The following is a 21,099-nucleotide window of genomic DNA, read 5'->3' as shown; positions in this document are numbered from 1 at the left end:
TTTTTTAAAGGGGAACAATAAATTTGTATCTATATTTCTTGCCACAGACCAAGAAGTATCCCGTACTATATCCACACCAACACGTGTTAATAATAGAGAAAGTGAAGATTTGACGGGTAAGAGAATAAGCCTGCCGGAGAAGGATGAAAGGTAAGACCTGCTGTTGCCTCTGTTTTGGGTAGTAAACACTAGTGGTTTTGTTGGTTGTTACAATCTGTTGAAGTGTTTATATTAATAGCATATTTTATAGGTTATGTTTTTGTGGAGATTTCTGGGCAGAGCTGAAGATTTACATTAATTAGTCTTGAAGAATAATGTCTCAGTAGTGCACGTTTTTAGATAAGCATAGTCTGGGGGTTCCGCATGTTTGTACAGTGGATGTTGGATAATGCTTTTGTGTTCTAAAATTAGTTAACTCCGTGTATATTCATAACTGATGAAAATATACAATGCTTTTTGGGCGCTGTTGTGGTTAGAAGGGTGTTCATGATAATAGTTACAATTTTCAGACAAGCTTTGTCATTCAGATGTTAATTCAATCTTATTTACAAAAGGGAGCTTAGAAGCAGTTGTGCATTCAAACACTAAAGACAAAACTTATGAAATAAACTAGTAACCACTGCTGCAAATTGCAGAGGTGGCATGAGTTACACAGGATCTTCTGTTAAGCATTTTTGCATAACAGAAAACTTAGACCACACTAATTTAGTAATACACAAGTAAGAAAAGGCAAAATGTGGATAAGTAATTTAAATTCCACAAAGTACAGTAAATTCTTTTAAAAGCACTTTCTTGAGCACTTATTACCTAGCATGAATTATGCAGAAGGCCACTGTAATCCCTTTGGATGTGAATCATGTAGATGGGACTCATTCTCTCAAAATTTATTGACATCTCCATTTCAATACTTAATATTTGTATAACCAACGTTCCAATTTACAATCGTTTTGGAATGACATGAAGATAATTCACTAGTTACAATTAATGTAAGTCAAAGAAGTGATTTGTTATGGAAAGCAAAGCTAAAAGATAAACACAATAGGAGATTTAGTGACTCAGGTCATGTTATTGAATGATAAACACTTGAGTTTTATTTCAAATTATTCATATATGAATCCCTTCACCATTCATGTGCACATTTAATGGTATTATCTGGGCAGCCCAGTTAGAATCTTACTACTTTGTCTGATTCTTGCTTCATCTTAGGGGAACCTGGCAAAGAAGTGTGCCCCTTTTCACTGGCGTGAGCACTGTGTCATTGTTTAGTGTCTTTTAGCATAATAGGTTATCCCATGTGGAAAGTTTTCTCCATACTACCTTTTATCTTGTCATAAAAAGAAAGACTGCTCTGGTGCAAAAATTTACTATGGAGAGGAGAGATCTAGACTGGAATATTAATTATGAAAAATATGAAAATCTTTTTGAAATCTTCAAGTCCCTTAAAATAAGCACACAGGAACATAATACAGATTAATGGCAGAAATTAATATTGCACTTAAGAACAATAACAGGTTGGTAATCCTAATTGCTGAATTAAGACTGAAGCCAGTGTAAAAAATAATTACTACACATTTAGTCACTTAGCCTACACCCCTAGTATTCGAATCTTTAATCCACATAACATTTATTTATTAGTTGATAGATACCAAGAAAGGAAAGGCCTATTGCAAAGCAATTAAAAAACTTTTTATGTACACTGAATGACTTTTATTGACCAGTTACATTTTATGAGCCCATTAAATAAATAGGAATGACCTCTGGGAAGGGATTTATTTAATTTCAGCAAAAAGCAGCACTGTACACAAGATATAGGAACTTCTAACATACAGGGTGTAAAATCATTGTGTGTGACTGGGTCATAATTCAAGTTGTTTATGATTTTTTGTACCCTTCTAGGTGCAATGTTCACTTAACCCTTTAACGCCGATTGGACGTATTAAACGTCGATATAAATTGTCTGTTGGGTGCCGATTGGACGTCTGGTACGTCTATATAAAATTTTTTTTTTTTAATTTGTGGAAAAATAGTTATAGACTTACTAGGCAAAAACTTTTGAATCACGCGCCTTGGGGGATGCTGGGAGCTCACGGATCAAGGCGTTGTTTTGTTTAAAATTGTTACCCAGGCACGCAAGGCCGAATTTCTAAAAAGTATCAGCGACACATCTCAGAGATTATTTTGTCACTTTGACATAATTTGTGCACCATTTTATATAATAGCCGTTTCATGGAGTATTATATATGAAAATGTGCACAATTTCATGTAGAATACAACAAATAACAACTCATGGTTGTAGCTTTTATCAGTTTTGAAATATTTTCATATAAATAACGATAAGTGCCAAAATTTCAACCTTCGGACAACTTTGACTCTACTGAAATGGTAAAAAAACACAATTGTAAGCTAAAACTCTTATATTCTAGTAATATTCAATCATTTACCTTCATTTTGCAACAGATTGGAAGTCTCTAGCACAATATTTTGATTTATGGTGAATTTATGAAAAAAACTTTTTCCTTATGTCCGTGCAGTAACTTCCGAAAAAATCATAAATTTTTTCGTCTGATTGTCGTAATGTTTGTACCATTTTAAATTAGCCGTTACCTAAAGTTTTATATATGGAAATGTGTGCAATTTCATGTAGAATACAACTTAAAACAACCCATAGTTGTAGCTTTTATCAGTTTTGAAATATTTCATATAAATAATGATAAGTGCCAAAATATCAACCTTCGGTCAACTTTGACTCAACCGAAATGGTCGAAAAACGCAATTGTAAGCTAAAACACTTTCATTCTAGTAATATTCAATCATTTACCTTTATTTTGCAACAAATTGGAAGCCTCTAGCACAATATTTCGATTTATGGTGAATTTATGAAAACAAAACATTTTCCTTACGTCCGCTCGGTAACTCTTCCGAAAAAAATCTGAATTTTTTTCGTCCGATTGTCGTAATGTTTGCACCATTTTAAATTAGCCGTTACATAAAGTTTTATATATGAAAATGTGTGCAATTTCATGTAGAATACAACTAAAAACAACCTATGGTTGTAGCTTTTATCAGTTTTGAAATATTTTCATATAAATAACGATAAGCGCCAAAATTTCAACCTTCGGTCAATTTTGACTCGACCGAAATGGTCGAAAAAAGCAATTGTAAGCTAAAACTATTACATTCTAGTAATATTCAATCATTTACCTTTATTTTGCAACAAATTGGAAGTCTTTAACACAATATTTCGATTTATGGTGAGTTTATGAAATAAACTTTTTCCTTATGTACGCGAAGTAACTCTTCCGAAAAAATCATAAATTTTATCATCCGATTGTCGTAATGTTTGCACCATTTTTAATTAGCCGTTACATAAGGTTTTATGTATGAAAACTTGCGCAATTTCATGTAGAATACAAAAAAAAACAACCTATGGTTGTAGCTTTTATCAGTTTTGAAATATTTTCATATAAATGACGATAAATAGAAAAAAGTCGTCCTTTCTCAACTTTAACTCTACCGAAATGGTTGAAAACTGCAATTGTAAGCTACAACACTTACAGTCTAGTAATATTTAATCAATTACTACCTTCATTTTGCAACAAACGGGAAGTCTCTAGCACAATATTTCAACGTATGGTGAATTTTTGAAAACTGCTTTATTTTTACGTCTGCGAGTTACAAATTCATGCATCATTTTGTGATAATATTTTCTCTGTGTTGCCTTGATAATTTTACAATGTGTTATATACTAAAATGATCGCAATTTAGTGTACGATATAACAAAAAAAAATAACTTGTTATCTTTAACCGTTTATATATGAAATTTTTTTTCGCGCTGTCATATATATCCCAATACATTTATATATGATAATGATATTTTTTTTCATTTCTGATGGTTGCATACTAAACTTCAGGCAATGACAAAAAAAGGAGCCAAAAATGAACTCTTAATCTTAAGAACTAAGCGTGCTGTGATTTTTTGAAAAAAAAACATTTTTCTGCTTCGGCGCTTACTCGCGAAAGCCGCTGGCATACGGGAGACGATTTTTAAAATACCGCTTCGGCGTTTAAGGGTTAATGTAGTAGGGAAAACTTCACAGATTAGTGAGAAATGAATAAGGGATTCATAATAACCAAGGATTATCAGTTGACCTCTTTTATTGATTATTTTTCATGGTTTACAATTTACCAATTGGCCTTTTGCTGTGCATATTAAGTATAGGGTCCCCATGGCTACTTTTTTTTTATTTTGAATATTATGTGGTCTTCTAGCTGTGTCTTCTAGCTGTATGAAAGAAAAGTTAATTGTAATATGCAAAACACTTCCCATAATACATATTTTACCTGTACAAATATGTATAATCTCAAACATTAGTTCATTTTTATGCAAGGTATATTAAGTGCCAGGGTGTTGCATGCTGCAGCAAGTCCAATAATGTAATATAATTAAGAGTTTGAAACCAGTTAGAATATTTGATTAAGGATTAGAAAACATTTATATTTTTCACGATCAATTTTGATTTAACAATTTAGTCCAGGTTTTGAAGGAGCATCAGTAATATTTAAATTATAATTCAAAAAAGTTATCCTGTAGGTTCAAATACAGATTTAGTGTGTAAATGACGTTTTCACTCGTGTATTCAAATTCTTTGTCTTGATAATAAACAAACCTTGTATGTTACATCCTAACACCTGGGAGGTATGGCTTGACCATGTATATTACCTACATGCAAAATAGCAGTGATTAATGCTGAGTAGAAGTTTATTTCCTCATCTGCCTAATAAGTTAATTTTCAGTCTTAATTTCAACATGCACATTTTAACGGGTGGTTTACCCATTTCGTGCATTAGAAGCTACAAGAATGTCTCAGAGGACATCAGAACATGGTTGTGACTGATAAGAACAAGAAGAGGTGTATGAAATTGAAAGGAACCAGAATCATGGGCATGACTGAGAGAGTTAGGCAAAGCTGTATTTACCTTATTCCTGGACAAGGACAGTAGGTATTTTTATGGGAGAGGCAAGTAGAGACTTGGACAGAGTGGTCACAAGCATGACATATCAACATGGCAGGAGATTCATGATTGAAGGCCTGGTGGGCTTGGTTGAATGGTAGAAAATTCTGGGCTTTTTGTAAATGTATCTTGACAAAAAGACCCTAAGTAATGCCAGTCCAGTCATGATTTAAGGAGAGCTGCTTTTACTGACTTGCAAGCAAGATGCAAACTTGCATGAGAATTGACAAGGACAAGATATTCACTAGGTGTTTATCTTTTAAGGGCACACAAGAATTAGAAATTTTGTTCTGCAGATGCAAACTTCCCTACATATGGTGTCTCCCACTTCCTTGCCCTTGGCCCTTAGATTTGGAAATTCTTTTACTCTGTCTTGAAGAGTAGCAGGGAATTGCTATCACTGGTGAGATGAGTAAGACCTTTTGGTGTTGCCCAGCATTAAAAGCTGCAATTTTGTTTTGTTTTGTAATAGATCATTGTTATTTGGTTAAGAATGTCTTCTGAGTGTCAAGGTATAGGTAGGGAAAATAAAAGGTTTGTATTTTTTGGAGCTCAAAGCCTTTTGAACTTTCATTTTTTTAGCATATGAGTTCATAAGACAAGTATTGTTGTTGGGTAGTAACAACTAAGATCTCTTATATTTATGGGATCATTGGAAGGGAGTAGAAATGTGTTCTTATTTTTTAGTTTGATGCCTTTTGTATGTAGTATTTTGCAGAAATGGTAACATTACTGAAATGAACAGTTTGGATAAAATAGGTTAGCTTTATTTTGGTTGGTGGGTTAGAAAAAATTGTAATTACTGCAAACCTCCCTATTGTAGTCATAATTTTTGCTGTTACAATACAGCAACAGCAATAATTTTTACAATTGATAATTTGTTTCATCAGCCTCCATAATCGTATACAGAAATGCATCAGACTGCATAATCGTATAAATGTCCCATATCTGTGAGCACAGAAATTGTTGTCTCAAGAAACTCCTACTAGTCAAGATAAAAAAAAAAATTCATTGACCAAGCTCCATCCTTCCACTGGTAATGATTTTTCTTCATTTTCACTTTTCACCTTTAATACAGTTAACAAGGTTCCCAGGACTGCGTTTTCCAATGCAGTGCTTTTAGTTTTCTGTAAAAGAAAACTAATGTGACGGCTTTGTCTGTCTGTCCGTGCTTTTTTTTTTCCACCCTCAGATCTTAAAAACTACTGAGGCTAGAAGGCTGCAAAGTGGTTTCAATCGTCAACCTTCCAATTATCAAACAAACCAAATTGCAGCCCTCTAGCTTCAATTATTTTTATTTGATTTAAGATTAAAGTTAGCTATAATCATGCATCTGTCAATGATATAGGACAGGCCACTGCTGGGCTGTGGTTGAAGTTTCATGGGCCATGGCTTATAGCATTATACTGAGACCACTGAAAGATAGATTGATTTTGGTGGCCTTGATTATAAGTTGGACAGAAAACTTAATTGTGGCGAAGAAATTTCATTGCATTTTTTACTTGTTTGATCTCATTTTTTCATGAAGAGAGATTATCAGTCTGTCAGACTCTCCTTGTCATGTTGGCGTCTGTTACATAGGTAGAGGGATTTTAATTAAACAAAGGTAGACCATCTAGCATTGATGTACATGAAAGTTTATGTTCTGTTTGTTATTGTGTTTTGTGCTTACATTGTCACTGGAACTGCTACAAGGTTCAAGGGATTTCAGTGGAAGTCCAGAGGTAGACCCCTTTCATTTACAGATTTACTTGAAGGGAGATCAACCATAAGTCTCTTGTTGGAATTGCAATTAAGTTTATCTCAAAAGTTGACAATTGTTCATAGATTGTCAATCTGTGTGTTAGTATGTACGTATGTCCTATTTTCTTTGTCATCACAGATCCTTCATGCTCTTTGGTATCTTGAGTTCTTTAGCAACCATTTATCAAATACAGTACTTGTTTAAGTAATATTAGTACTGTCTTGATGTAAAATGTGCATGATCTTATCCAACTAAATGTCCTTTTTTAGGTCTTGTGATGTGCTGCTTTTGACTCCTAGTCTGCAGCTTTCCTCAAGGTTATATGATAATGTGGGTATACTGTATGATTAACCCTCTTACGCCGAATGGACGTATTAAACATCGAGTCAAAATGTCTCCCGTATGCTGAATGGACGTATCATACATCGACTCAAAAAAGTTTTTTTTTAAATTTGCGGAAAAATACTTATAGACCTACCAGCCGAAAACTTTTGAATCACGCGCCTTGGGGGATGCTGGGAGTTCACAGATCAAGGCGTTGTTTTGTTTACAATCGCTAAGCAGGCGCGCAAGCGCGAATTTCTTTCTTATCACATTAAAAAGTATCAGTGACACATCTCAAAAATTATTTTGTCACTTTGACATAATTTTTGCACCATTTTAAATTATTCTTTACATGAAGTATTATATATGAAAATGTGCGCAATTTTATGTAAAATACAACAAAAAAAATACCCATGATTGTAGTTTTTATCAGTTTTGAAATATTTTCATATAAATAATGATAAGTGCAAACATTTCAACCTTCGGTCAACTTTGACTCTACCGAAATGGTCGAGAAACGCAATTGTAAGCTAAAACTCTTATATTATAGTAATATTCAATCATTTGCCTTCATTTTGCAACAAATTGGACGTCTCTAGCACAATATTTCGATTTATGGTGAATTTATGAAAATTTTTCTTTACGTTCGCGCGGTAACTCTTCCGATAAATTTTTTTGCGAGATTGTCCTAATGTTTGCACCATTTTAAATTTGCCGTTACTTAAAGTTTTATATATGGAAATGTGCGCAATTTCATGCACAATACAACTAAAAACAACCCATGGTTGTAGCTTTTATCAGTTTTGAAATATTTTCATATAAATAACGTTAAGTGCAAAAATTTCAACTTTCGGTCAACTTTGACTCTACTGAAATGGTCAAAAAACGCAATTGTATGCTAAAACTCTTATATTCTAGTAATATTCAATCATTTACCTTCATTTTGCAATGACTTGGAAGTCTAGCACAATATTTTGATTTATGGTGAATTTATGAAAAAAAAAAAAAAACATTTTCCTTACGTGCGCGCGGTAACTCTTCCGAAAAAATCAGAATTTTTTGTGTGCGATTGTCGAAATGATTGCACCAATTAAAATTAGCTGTTACATAAAGTTTTATATATGAAAATGTGTGCAATTTCATGTAGAATACAACTAAAAATGATTGAAGGTTGTAGCTTTTCTCTTTTTTTTGAAATATTTGCATATAAATCACAATAAATAGAAAAAAAACCACGTTCGGTCAAATTTGACTCTACCAAAATAGTTGAAAAACGCAATTGTAAGCTAAAACTCTTACGGCCTAGTAATATTCAGTCATTTGTCTTCCTTTTGAAACTAATTTAAAGTCTCTAGAACAATATTGTGAATTATGGTGAATTTTTGAAAAATATATTTAACTTCCCTCAGCGTGCCGATTCACGGCCGCAAGTCTCCAAAATGCGTACATCGCATTATCCTAATATTTGCTCCTTTTCATATTAGCCTTTTTATAGAGTTTCTTATATCAAAATGTGCGCAAATTCATGAAGAATACAATAAAAAATAATTGAAGGTTGTAGCTTTTTCCATCTCCGAAATATGTGCATATAAAAAAATATATATATAAAAATTTCGACATTCGGTCAAATTTAACTCGTCAGAAATGGTCAAAATCTGCAATTCTAATCTAAAACTCTTACAGCATCGTAATATTCAATCATTTGTCTTCATTTTGAAACAAATTGGAAGTCTCTAGAACAATATTTAGATTTACGGTGAATTTTTGAAAAAAACATTTTTTTACGTCCGCGTGTTACGAATTGGTACATCATTTTGTGATAATTTTCCGGTGTTGCTTTTATTGTTTTACAATGTATTATATATAAAAATGATTGCAATTTAGTGTAAAATACAACGAAAAAAAAAGTAACTCATTAGCTTTGACCGTTTTTTGCACAGCGTGATTTGAATACAATTATGTATGAATTTTTTTTTCGCTACCATATATCGCATTATTTACATATGATAATGATATTATTTTTCATTTCTGATGGTTGCATAGTAAACTTCAGGCAATGACAAAAAAAGGAGCCAAAAATGAACTCTTAATCTTCAAAACTAAGTGCGCTGTGATTCTTTGAAAAAATTATTTTTTCCGCTTCCGCGCTCACTCCTAACCGGCACCGGCATACGGGAGAGGTTTTGATTTTTAGGGCTTCGGCGTAAGAGGGTTAATGGGGCTGTGATGATGATGTATTCATTACAGTTTCATACTGTCCTATTACATAATTGAATGTGGACTACCATCTTCCCATCCACTGTGAGCTCAATTCTCTTTTCCTGCAATAAAAAAAGGGAGGATGAAAGTGTGGCACTACCAGTAGGAGGATAGTGCAAACTGAGTTAAGAGCTCAGGATCTTGACTATATGAGTTTGTTGAGGCTGGGATTACATTTCTGTGATGAATGACAATGTTTTACAAAGTCATTAAATTCTTGGTAACTTCTTTTTTTTTAATTTATCCAGCTGGTAAGATTAATTTTAGTTGTGTGCAACTTATTATATGAGATGTCACAAACTTCTAATATGTTTATTTGTTAACTCAGTAGTCTTCATTGTAAAGAGAGATAGTTTGTAGAGTTAAATGTTAGTTACACACTTTTGCAAAAGGGATTGTGAATGTATGATATGTGCAAGTTAAAAATGGGCTCATGAAATTTAATATTTATAGTCTTCTAGTATGATCAGCTTGGAGCAAAATTTCTTATTTTACATGAAGTAAATCACTGTCTTTTGGGTTGAGAGTAAAGTTTCAAAATATGTTTTTGTATGTTCTTAATTTTTCCTGAAGTACTGGCTACCCTGTTAGCTTGACAGATTTATTTTGGCCATCATTATTTGAATTCAGTGGTAAAGAAATGTTCTGGTAAATAATATTTTCAAGAGAAACAGAAAAGTCATTTTGATGTGTAGGCTAACATCATGGAATCCAGTTGTCTTGTACTTGGGTTGATAATTTTAGTATTTTTCAATGGGTGAAAACTAAAATTCAGAAAGTAGTGCATCTGTGGCTGAAGGAATGCTGCAGAGAACCCTTAATACCATCTACAGTGATAAACCCTCCATGAATTTGTGGGAAATCTTGTGATATGTACAGGAGATAAGCATTTTAAACTGAAGGAAATATTTAGTATTAGGCATTTTAATGATAGCCACAGCACCTGCCAATTTTTAAGCTTTTGAATATTACTTTCATAAGCTGTTAGATTAGAAGAGTATGATCACAGTGATTAGGCCATTAGGTAAAGCTCCTTTACTTTATAAAGATGTTCTATCCACAAGAAATTTTTCTAAGTAGTTGTGCACGTGTTTGATCACTACAACCCCGTTAATTGCAAGTTGCCTGACTTCTTTGTAGGAAATCCCAGCTGCCTCAATCTGTTGAATCAGAAAAGATATCATTCCAATTGCTCATCCCATCGTATGGCAACTTTTCTTATAAATTGGTGTTTTTCCTTTTTTAATTTAATATTATTGACTTTTTCTATATCTATCTGTGAGCTTTGTAGTAGGAAAGGGACTTATCACCTGTTCTGACTGGTGGGATATTGTGAATGAATGTTTGTGGTTTTTGTGATTTTTGGGGAATTCTTTATTTTGCCTTGTAAGTTGTGCTTGCAGTTTTTTCTGCACTTTTCTAAGTTCAGCCTTGGTATTTGGTCAAAGTAAATTGTTTGTGCCTCAGTAAAGAACTTGCGTTTATTAATTCTAGTGTTAGTTGATTTGCTTTATATTTGTATTGGATGTGTTTTGTTAAGTGGTAATATTGAGGGGGTAATTTTTTTCTCTTTGTAAGTTCAGTTTCACTCATGTTTTCTTTGGGTGTAGTGTAAGTCTTGGGTTATGTATACAATTTACAGTGCTACCTTTGTAAATCTCCTGCAGCATTGCATCAGGTTTGTTCAAATCTAGCAGTGGTCTTGCATTAAGTCACCCCTTACTGTATTTCAAACTATGATGAACTTTCCTACCCAGAACCTGTTTGGAGTATGTAGCACCCTATGAATGTGGCTACAGTGCTTCCTTCAATACCAAGAAGGGGTGCATTGGCAGGTTGTGAGTTTTTTTTCTTTCTTCAGATATATGAGATATATGTACTACATGCTATGTAAAAACACCATACAAACAAACTACTAGTAAATGAGAGCAAAACTGACCAAAGGCCTGACCACATCGGCTAGTTTTGATGGGAGACTTTTGTCCCTATCCCTATCTTTGGCTTCAGTGCATAAACCATCCCAGCAGCAGTCAGAAGGACATTTTCACGAAAGTCTTAACATCTCCAGTTCCAAAATTGATGACTTACACACTTATCATTTTTTTTAGGCCAGGTGCCCAGTCTTCCTGTATCCCGTGCTAGTCTTTCAGACAAGTTCCTAGGAAGAGATACTAGATTGAAGTTTGTTGCTTGATATGTCTTATGTGGTACTCCTGCATTTGACTACAGGGCAGCCCTCTGTCTCTTAATTTTATCCACAGGGTTTTTGATTAGGGTCAGATGGACACCTTATGGGCCAACTATTTTCGGTTGATCCCATATGCTACATGATATCTCCTTGCCAGGAATTAGCCTTTGGTCTTGAAAAATTGATTCTCAAGGCATGCCAGTAATTAGTTTGCATTGGCAAATGATATTAGTTTATGAAAGAATTGGTCTGTAATGATCTTATTATGTCTTCTGAATAGTATTGTGGCCCAGATGCAATATGTGGAAATAATGGGATTCTGCAGTTATGCCCTTTGCTTTCCTGGCTTCACCATAGGATTAGGTTCATGGTTTTAGATGAACTGTATTGGACTAAGTACACATTGCCTTTCTCTTTTAGATTTCTCAATACTGATTTCAGCAAGGTGCCAGTTTCTTGGAATATTATTGCCCTTTGGCTGTTTAATTTTAGTGATTGCTTATTTAGGCACATTGAAAAAATACCTAGTTTAGGCATTTTGATTATGGATTGTGTGCTTTTCATATGTCAGTGTGCATCAGCCCCAACGTAGAAATAATTACCACCCTTCTAACTGGAGTTTGTATTAACAATCAGATATGTAACTCTCAAGCTTAGTGCACTCTTCTCCTTGGGGGCATAGTTTTTGCAGTGTTGCACATTTGGATGGTCCAAGTTAACCTGTTTTTCATTGTGACCCTAATCCTCTTAGGCACTGTCTCAAGGTGTTACATTCTGATATGGGTTTTTGTGCTCTGATAATGGGTGAGTACATGTCATCTTTGGATCTTATGCCAAGTACAAGTATGTAATGTTGTTTCATTCTGGTCCTTGGGTGACTGTCCTCCATATTCCAAAACCTATGAATAGCTGGAATTAATACTGATTTCATTTGTTTTCAGTCCCCATTTCTAGAGGTGTGCCTGCTTTTGGAATGGCACTGATCTTGGAAACTTCTGTAAATTGCTGTTCAGGCAACTTAAATTAATACAGTTTTAGTATACAAACTGTTCTTCCCTACCAACTTGATAGTGTAATTTCAGTGCCCTCCTCACAACCTCCCACTTTTTGTCATATTTTTAATGCACAATGGAGTGACAGGAAATGCCCAGCATCTTTCCTGATTTGAAGGTTGGTGTACCTGGGATTTTCAATAAGGAAATAAGGCTGTGTAGAACAATGGGCTGCTTATGAAAAACATGTTTGTTTAAAAAATCCCCTTTATGAACACTGTTTTTCTCATCTTTTATGTCTTGTATTTTTCTTGGTTCAAGTTTTTGTAGTGTATGAATTTTATTTAGAGAACACATTACATATTTCTGGGTTCTTGTTTTCATAGTGCATGAAAATATATGAGGTACATAAGCTTTATTTTTACTATATAAGCAGCACTGTATTTTGCCAGTGCTTCAAGATTTGATGGCTTTTTTATGTTAGGATGGCATATTTAATGTACATGTTCACAAACCTCTTTTGGGTTAATAAATAACGACTTCCCTTGTAAAGATATTAAAGATTAACAATAAATAGTCTTAAGGTTAAATAAGATCATTATTAATTGTACTTAAATGTTTTAAGGTTCATGTCACTCCTGTAAAGGTCTTGCTAAATCATCCAAAATGTTCTTGTATATTTATTCTTCAAATTTGCAGTATTGTATGGTGACTGCATGATGTTAGGTGATGTTGTTGCATGGTGGATGTTTTATTGTGTTTCTAGCTCTTTGAGCGCCACCCGAGAGAGACTCAAGGCGCGGTCATGCCCGGTACTCAGTCAGTTGGAGGAGGAGGAAGTGATAGGTGGAGGAGGAGGTGGTGGTGTAGGAGGAGGGGCTTGGCCTCAAACTAGACCTCATTCTCGTGCTGAAGGAATCCCAACTCCGCGTACATCATCTTCTTCCACATCCCCCTTAATTCTATACCAAAGACTGTCATCATCTGATCTTAATATTCCAAATGTTCAGAATATGTCTGATCTCACTCATTCATCATCATCTGTTAATGTAACAAATCATCAACTCATAAAAACAACATTTACACCTTTATGTACAAGTATGACTTGCAGTTCTACTAAGATAAACACTAGTATAGCCAAAACTAATTTAAATTCGTCGTTTACTCCCATGCTTACTCACACATCCGCATCAAGTGATTCTTTATTGTCTACTGGAAGTATTCCATCATCAACCAGTGTGACTTCAACCATTTCATCATGCTTGATGCAACCTGGTTCTACAAATCTCCATTCATTACATAAACCTTTAGGATCTTCCATGTCAACCCCTATACTTTCAAGTTCAAATACACATGTCTCATCTTCTATCCCTACCTCTGTATCCCCCTCCTCTACTACAATCATCACCACCTCCACCACCACTACTGGCCTGGCATCTCTCTCTACTAACCAATCTACTAACAACAAGGACCCACGGCTGCTGGCAAGGTCCGCCTCCCTCAGAGAACGTATCCAAAGGTATGGCTCCTGCATCCTTGCTTGTCTTATGTGTTTGTGTTTGTGTTCTCAGCTTTTCAAGTGCTTACAACATCTGTCTCATGATTTGTGTAGCTGTAATTTTGTACTGATATTGCAGCTGTAACTAGTAAGGCAAGTACTACTTCACCGTAATTAATAAAATAGCAAAATGTATGAAGTGGTGGGTATTTTTTTGTTTTACCTGAAAAGTTTTTTAAGAAAATAAAAGTGGTCCAGTATTTCAAGTATTGTAGTACAGTATACTATATATTTTCTAGTGTTCCCACTATTTCATAGATTTTGAGGTTGCTGGTGTCTTTGGTGCCATGCTTTAATAGCTTTTAATATGGTTCTGCTTTTTAATTATTTTTGCTGGCCAGCTTGTAAGTACAGCATTTCAGTTTTATATATATTGTAATTGTAGTTTATATTATAATTATTGTAACTGTAATGAAGGAATTCTGGAGAACCCAATCGTCTGTCAAAAACTAGAATAAGAAAATAAAGGAAAAAATGAGAGTAGAAATCTGAAATCAGAGAAGTTATCAGTTTCCTGCTCTAAAAAACAAATTGTATAAATCAAATGAAAAGCTGGAAATGGATTTACAAAGAGGAACAGGTAAGCCATGAGCAGAAATTTGTCCTAGCCATGCAGTAAGGAAATAATATGCAGTTACAACAGTCAAGTTTGTTTGTAGTATCACTACTATTAATGTAGTATCTATTCATAAATTTTATGGAAATGGTAATGACAGTGATCAGTGTTATTAATTTTAAATTAGAATTTTTTCAGTTATTTTTCATATATAGTATAAAAAAAAAAAATTCATGGACTCACCGATTTGTAGATTTCTCTGTGGAACATACATACACATTATTTGCAAAAAATTCACCAATTGCAGTATTTTTAAATAAAAAGCATTCTCTAATTATTTTATTTGCATATTTTTGTCACTAAATGCACTTTTTGTGATAAAACTTGAAATACTTAGGTATAAGCATTTTTAGATTTTTTCTTTTTATGTTTGTTTAAACTATCAAAATGGGCAGTTTAAGTGTTTTTAGAGGGATTTCAAGTACTATTTGGGGGTGGGGTATGCATCCCTGCAAGTTGTTGGGGGGGGGGGGGGGATCCACTATAGATCCTAATTATTAGGTCAGTTTTGAGAAAATTTAGTGTTGTTGGTTGCTTGGTTTATTTGGCCATTTAGATCCTTGTGTTTGTCAGTTGACATCAGACTGCTCTTCTGTGTAGTTATTAGGGTTTACCTCTGTAATGTATTTTGATTTTATTGATTGGTTGTAGGTAAATTGTTGATTGATCACGTCAGCATTAGATTGTATGCAAGTGCGTGACAGCTTAGCAAGGTTTCAAGATTTTTAAAGCATAAAATATAAAGAAGCTAGACTTTGAAGCTGCCATGTGGTTTCGTTACTTAGATAAACTGTGTTAATGTTAAAGGGGCATAAAAGGGTTTGCTTCCTGGCATAGGGGTGTAGGGTTCAGAGAGATTAATATTTAAAACATTCTCAAATCTTGTAGTAGCTAAGATATTTAGGAAGAGAGGCAGATTTTTACAAGACAAATTACGTTTCAGCTTGGTCAAGTTGGAAATAAAAGTAAAATTTTACCAAGTATGTTAGTAATATTTTAAGGAATATAATTAACACACAAAAAGAAATGTTTGGAAAACAGTGTTATGAAAGATTTAGCAGTATAAGTCATGTAAAATAAGTTCATCTTTACTATTAAGTTGCTGTTCTGATGTGTTGTCCCGGTAGAAATTGATAGGTAAAGAATCAAGTCTTAGATTGTGAACAACAGGGTGAATGGAAGGCAGAGGTGAAGGTAGTATGCAATGATAGTCATTGGTAGACTCACATTTAAGTCACTTGAGTGGTGTGTGATCTAGCATCCATGGTGGAGAACATAGCGTGTATATTAGGAGTTAAAAGTTAATTGAACTAGTTATGGGAGGAAAGTAACAAAGTCAGCATGCATTAGATTGAAAGAGAAGAGCTTTGTGGTAAATATTGTTTAGGAAATTTCGTTTTATGTATCTTGCATGAGGCACAGAACTTTTGAAGCTGTAACTTGTGTATAGACATGAAAAGTTCTGCAAAGAAATAATGTGAATCTAGACAGAAGCTAGGAGGAATATATGTATTGTAATAAAATGATATTTATACTGTAATAGAATGATATCATTAGACAATGTAAGCCTTGTTTTTAAATGTTCTGATTGTATGGCAGAATTGAAGGAGGCCAATTAAGGAGTAAGTGGTAAAGGATTTTCAGTGTTGTCAATGTTAATTAAGGAGCATTAGCATTGTATTTTGCATAACACTTTTCAATTAATTCTCAGTCTTTTGTAGGATGATTAAAATTGTGGCTGGTATTGTAAACATATCGTGATTATACTTCATGAGAATACTAGATGCGTTAGGTTATCACGTAGATAGTAAATTGTTTGATTTAAAAGAAAATTTTTCCTTAACCCTCTTACGCCGACTGGACGTATTTTACGTCGACATTTTTTGTCTCCCGTGTGCCGACTGGACGTATTTTACGTCTACTTACAAAAGTTTTTTTTAAAATTCGCGGAAAAATACTTATAGGCCTACCAGCCTAAAACTTTTGAATCACGCGTCTTGGGGGATGCTGGGAGTTCACGGATCAAGGTGTTGTTTTGTTTACAATCGTTACGCAGGCGCGCAAGCGCGAATTTCTTTCTTGTCGCACTAAAAAGTATCTGTGACACATCTCAGAAATTATTTCGTCACTTTGACATAATTTTTGTACCATTGTAAATTAGCCGTTACATGAAGTATTATATATGAAAATGTGCGCATTTTTATGTAGAATACAACAATAAAATACTCATCATTGTAGCTTTTATCAGTTTTGAGATATTTTTATATAAATAACGATAATTGCCAAAATTTCAACCTACGGGTCAACTTTGACTCTACCGAAATGGTCGAAAAATGCAATTGTAAGGTAAAACGCTTATATTCTAGTAATATTCAATCATTTACCTTAATTTTGCAACTAATTGGAAGTTTCTAGCACAATATTTTGATTTATGGTGAATTTATGAAAAAACTTTTTCCTTACGTCCGCGCGGTAACTTCCGAAAAAAATCATACATGCGATTGTGGTAATGTTTGCACCATTTTAAAATTAGCCGTTATATAAAGTTTTATATATGGAAATGTGCGCAGTTTCATGCACAATACAACTAAAAACAACCCATGGTTGTAGCTTTTATCAGTTTTGAGATATTTTCATATAAATAACGAAAATTGCCAAAATTTCAACCTTTGGTCAACTTTGACTCTACCAAAATGGTCGAAAAACGCAGTTGTAAGCTAAAACACTTATATTCTAGTAATATTCAAGCATTTAGCATTTACCTTCATTTTGCAACAAATTGGAAGTCTCTAGCACAATATTTCGATTTATGGTGAATTTATGAAAAAAATAACATTTTCTTTACGTCCGCGCGGTAACTCTTCCGAAAAAATCATGTGTGCGATTGTGGTAATGTTTGCACCATTTTAAATTAGGCCGTTTACATTTAAAGTTTTGATATATGAAACTTGGTGTGCGGCCCCCCCAACCCCCCCCCCCCCCCCCCCCCCCCCCCCCCCCCACTTTTTAATGGTAGGGAATACCCAATTAACAAAAATAATAGAAGGTTGTAGCTTTTCTAATTTTTGAAATATTTGCATATAAATCACGATAAATAGGAAAAAAACCACGTTCGGTCAACTTTGACTACCGAAATGGTCGAAAAACGCAATTGTAAGCTAAAACTCTTACAGTCTAGTAATATTCAGTCATTTATCTTCATCTTGATACAAATTCGAAGTCTAGCAAAATATTTAGATTTATGGTGAATTAAAAAAAAAATCTTTCCTTCCCTCCGCGCGCGGATTCTCCGCCACAATCTCCGAAATACGTACGTCCCATTCTCGGAATATTTGCTCCGTTTCATATTAGGCATTTCATAGAGTTTTATATATGAAAATGTGCACAATTTCATGTAGAATAAAACAAAAAATATTTGAAGGTTGTAGCTTTTCTTATTTCCGAGATAATTGCATATAAAAAACATATATAAAAAAATTCGACATTCGGTCAACTTTAACTCTTCAGTTATGGTCGAAAACTGTAATTGTAAGCTAATACTCTTACAATATAGTAATATTCAATCATTTGTCTTCATTTTGAAAGAAATTGGAAGTCTCTAGGACAATATTTAGATTTATGGTGAATTTAAAAAAAAATATTTGTTTACGTCCGCACGTTACAAATTCATGCATTATTTTGTGATAATATTTTCTCTGTGTTGCTTTTATCGTTTTACAATGTGTTATATACCAAAATGATTGCAATTTAGTGTACATTACAACGAAAAAAAGTAATTTGTTATCTTTAACCATTTTGCGCACAGCGCGATTTGAATACAATTATATATGAAATTTCGTTTTTGCGCTATCATATATCGCATTATTTATATATGATAATGATAATTTTTTTAATTTCTGATGGTTGCATACTAAACTTCAGGCAATGAAAAAAAAGGAGCCAAAAATGAACTCTTAATCTGGAAAACTAAGCGCGCTGTGATTTTTTGAAAAAAATATTTTTTCCGCTTCCGCCCTCACTCCGAAACCCCTCCGGCACACGGGAGACTTTTTTTATTTACCGCTCCGGCGTAAGAGGGTTAATTGAAAGGAGTATGATTTTCATATTTTGTGAGTTAGGTGCCAATTTATTGTCTGTTAGTGAAATTTTGTATAGTCTCTTTTATGAATATCACATTGTTTTTTCCAGTGTATTTTACATTTTTTCTATTTGCAAAAGTATATCCTCTTTCCATATTTAAAATCTATTTTTTTTATGATACACAGGTCGGGTAAAACTAGGTTAATATGTATTACATCTCTATGCAGTATTTGAATGAATAATAATAAAGCAAAGGACTCTTACCATTTTGGTTATTAACATGAAATTGCATTGTATTTGCTTAGTACTAATTTATATTATGTTGGAAAGTTGAAAGGATGATAACTTACCAATTCACTTCTTACTAAAATTAAGATTTTTCTCTATACTTTTGAATGGAGTTACTAGTTAGGTGTACAGTTGAAGGAGTGAATTGATATTTTTAGCAGTAGATATTAGTTGGTGGAACATGAGAACTTAGGTCATTGGTAATCATTTTAGATTTTATTTATGGGGTAAAAATGATTATGGTTATAATGGTTTGATGTATGCATAATATTTTTAAAAGTGTGAAAATTGGTACCATTTTCATTGAGGGTGCAATTTTGATTTTCTGCTTTAAAGTTTTGTTTGGGAGTAAATGTAAAAAGGAAATTGCATCTGAAAATAAAAGGAAGTATATAAGTTAGATCGAGTTAGTTTGCAGCATTAAAAATTGATTGCAAAAATGTAGATGTGTGAAGTCATAGGTTTTTCTTGGCTAGTTACTACAAAGTTGCTAATGAACCTTAGGCAGAGTGTAAATACCACCTTGCAAAAGGGTTGATGCACTGCATGAAAAGTTTACCATGGTAATGAGTGAAGTGCGTTGAAGGTTTATATAATTTTGATGTGCCAAGTGCATGAGGTCTTAAAAATTTCCTATTAAATTTTTTTTGTCTTGTTATTTTAATGTCTTGTTTCAGTGCTGTAGTATGATTGCAAACAGCTTTTACTTTGCAGAATTTTTGTCAATTTTACGTCTTGATTTGAGCATGATAATGCATAAAGTATCCATGCTGTCAGTGTGCCATGTAAATTTTTTTGGTTTTGATTTTTAATGTATGATGATGTTGACATTGACATAAGAGACAGTAGGATGTGTACCAGTATTTAAGGAATGGTATAATTATATGTGGTTTTGAAGAATTTCATATAGACAAGTGATGATTGCTAGAATGATGGGGTACATTGTATGGTTTTGAGTCGGGAGTAGAAAGTCGTCATCGTGATGTTTTGTTAGTACTGTATTGGTATGTTGCCAGAGAGCAGAAAGAACTTACTGAATTTGAGTGTAACATGTCTTAGTATCATTAAAAGAAGGTAGGATGGGTTCCAAAATTATATTAACTTTTTATGTAGGCTTCTGTTCACTTGCAGGTAGAATAGCAGGTTCATTTAATTTCCTTATACTAATAGCTAAAAAAAAACATAATAAACTAGTAGTGATGAAGATTTTTTTTATGTAATTTGGATATCCTGGTGTTCAATTTGGAGAAAACCAGTGAAAAATTACTAAATGTTGTATCACCTTCCTTATGTTCCACCATTTCCAAAAAATCGTGGATGCTTCTTGTTCATGCAGATTAACGGATTACATAAAAAGCTGTCTTTTGATTTTCAGGTGTCAAGAGTGCCTTTATGTTGTATGCTTAATAGTGCTTTTCAGTCAGTCTCATAGGTACCTCATGGTGATGTACTTCTTTAAATTGCATTGTTTTCTCTTCCCTTGTTTCTATGGCACTTTTTGCTTTGTCTAAAGTAATCCTTTTGTAATGTGTCCTTTTTTATCAGGAACCATGTGGACAGCATGGCCCGTGTAACTTCATTACAAGAACCACTAGTCTCTACCAATTCAGTCCTAACCACCAACACCTCACAACCTGTCCGCTCAATTGGAAGGTAATCCTACGTGCATCAATCTATTAATTTTGTGCAATATGTAATTTGGTTCCAAATTCATTTTATAGTATATATGAATGTTCGCCTTGAGCTAGCTGCAGTATTATGGGGACATTTCTTCCATTCATGAGATTTTTTTTTTCGGCATAAATTTTACTAAGCATTCATGGTATGTTCATTGTTGTCTTAAAAGGGAACTGGATCAACTAAATCATTATTCAGATAATACAGGAATCGGATATTATATGGGTTTGTGGTTTTAACTTTGTGTAAGTTTTATATTTCATGTGTCATGTGTAACGTATTGCCTCTATTGCTTCATCGACAAATACATTGATTGCATTTAACAGAGGGCCTCTACTTGTGTATTTTTCTTGTAGTCTG

At 33.6% G+C, this 21,099-nt stretch overlaps 1 protein-coding gene across 15 annotated transcripts in view; it reads left to right on the top strand.

Moving 5' to 3' along the window:
- Positions 1-21,099, top strand: part of LOC135224563 (protein phosphatase 1 regulatory subunit 12B-like) — a 237,150-nt gene that overhangs the window by 132,250 nt on the left and 83,801 nt on the right. For 11 of the 15 annotated variants that reach the window (XM_064263736.1, XM_064263727.1, XM_064263756.1 and 8 more), the window contains 3 exons: positions 48-150; positions 13,287-14,039; positions 20,608-20,715. In XM_064263736.1, coding sequence (XP_064119806.1) covers positions 48-150; positions 13,287-14,039; positions 20,608-20,715 — 964 coding nt within the window. The remainder of the gene's footprint in view (positions 1-47; positions 151-13,286; positions 14,040-20,607; positions 20,716-21,099) is intronic. The other 4 variants (XM_064263772.1, XM_064263789.1, XM_064263782.1 and 1 more) reach the window with 2 other exon arrangements.

Source organism: Macrobrachium nipponense, chromosome 20 (assembly GCF_015104395.2).
Source record: "Macrobrachium nipponense isolate FS-2020 chromosome 20, ASM1510439v2, whole genome shotgun sequence".
Classification (NCBI taxonomy): domain Eukaryota; kingdom Metazoa; phylum Arthropoda; class Malacostraca; order Decapoda; family Palaemonidae; genus Macrobrachium; species Macrobrachium nipponense.
This window is presented reverse-complemented; position numbering and strand designations above follow the sequence as displayed.